General features: G+C 30.5%; 1 protein-coding gene across 1 annotated transcript in view; it reads right to left on the bottom strand.

Moving 5' to 3' along the window:
• Positions 1–1,251, bottom strand: part of COL21A1 (collagen, type XXI, alpha 1) — a 110,056-nt gene that overhangs the window by 90,090 nt on the left and 18,715 nt on the right. The window contains exon 7 of the mRNA XM_008575266.1: positions 135–143. Within this exon, the coding sequence (XP_008573488.1) occupies positions 135–143 (9 nt within the window). The remainder of the gene's footprint in view (positions 1–134; positions 144–1,251) is intronic.

The following is a 1,251-nucleotide window of genomic DNA, read 5'->3' on the forward strand; positions in this document are numbered from 1 at the left end:
TATGAATACTAACACATTCAACCTACATAAAAATGGGTTCTATTTGTCTAATATACTTACAGTTGACAGAAGGAAGCTAAACAGTCCCACAACGCAAATATTACCATAAGGAGAATAATAATATCCAATCCTACCTCTCCATTCTGAAAAAACAAACAAACAAACAAATGTGTTTTAAAATATGATTTTATTAAATTTCTCTATTATCTTCTTAATTCACAGACATTTCATTGCCCAGGTTAGACATATATGGAGTATCAAAACCAGCAAGCATTAAAACTAAAACTCCATCTATTCTAAAAAATTACTCATCTATACATATTACCACTACGTTTGTAGCAGGGTAAAAGAAGAAAATTAATAAAAGTAAAGAGTGGAAGGAAAAAATTAAAATAAAACCAAAGCTACTGGATATAATAGCCATGCAGGAACATAAATACTTTAAGGTGAGATTTATATGCTCTCTTGAACTTTCTGAAAATCATTTAGGAACCAGGGGGGAGAAAAGCCAAAACACATTGAGCAAGTCACAAACCATATGCATTAAAATTTTCTGCACTTTACTTTAGGAAAGCTTCCCACTAAATAGTCTATTTCTTACTAAATAGCACAATTTTAAATAGTTTAATATAATCTTTCTAAACAATAACAAATTAGATCAGAAAATGAGAAGGTGGGAATGAAAGGGCAAAAGGCAAACAAGCCACATAAAGTCACAGCTGAGAGTAAGAAAATATATATAAAAACATAAAAAAATGGATGTCAGAATTCAAAATCTGCAACCTAAAGCTGTGTTTTTATTATATGGAAGGATAACTATAATAGTCAAACATCAATGCACAGACATCGATAAATAAAGTATGTACAATGGACTCTCAAATGCAATGACTTATTAATACTTTTAGGAGAGATTTATATTCCAAGTTAAAAGTGTCTAAAATAAAAACTATAGTGTTTAAAGAATTACCTATCTATAAAACCCAAAATAAGTCTACTTTTAGAAGGTACAATGTTTGCTTTTACTATAGATCCTTTAAATGTGTTGCTGTATGTCCCCAAGTTTTCAGAACATGTGGATTCCATTTGATAGGAAAATAAGATGATGACAGCATGACTATACAAACTGAAATAACCATGGATGTGTCAAATATTGGTGGGAATCCATATTGTCAAAAACTTTCACAATATTCTACTATATCTCCACCAGCAACATTACACATTTTTTGCCCAGGGAAAAGCGGGATTTATCAC

This window comes from Galeopterus variegatus, unplaced genomic scaffold (assembly GCF_000696425.1).
Source record: "Galeopterus variegatus unplaced genomic scaffold, G_variegatus-3.0.2 Scaffold1164, whole genome shotgun sequence".
In the NCBI taxonomy this organism is placed as follows: Eukaryota; Metazoa; Chordata; class Mammalia; order Dermoptera; family Cynocephalidae; genus Galeopterus; species Galeopterus variegatus.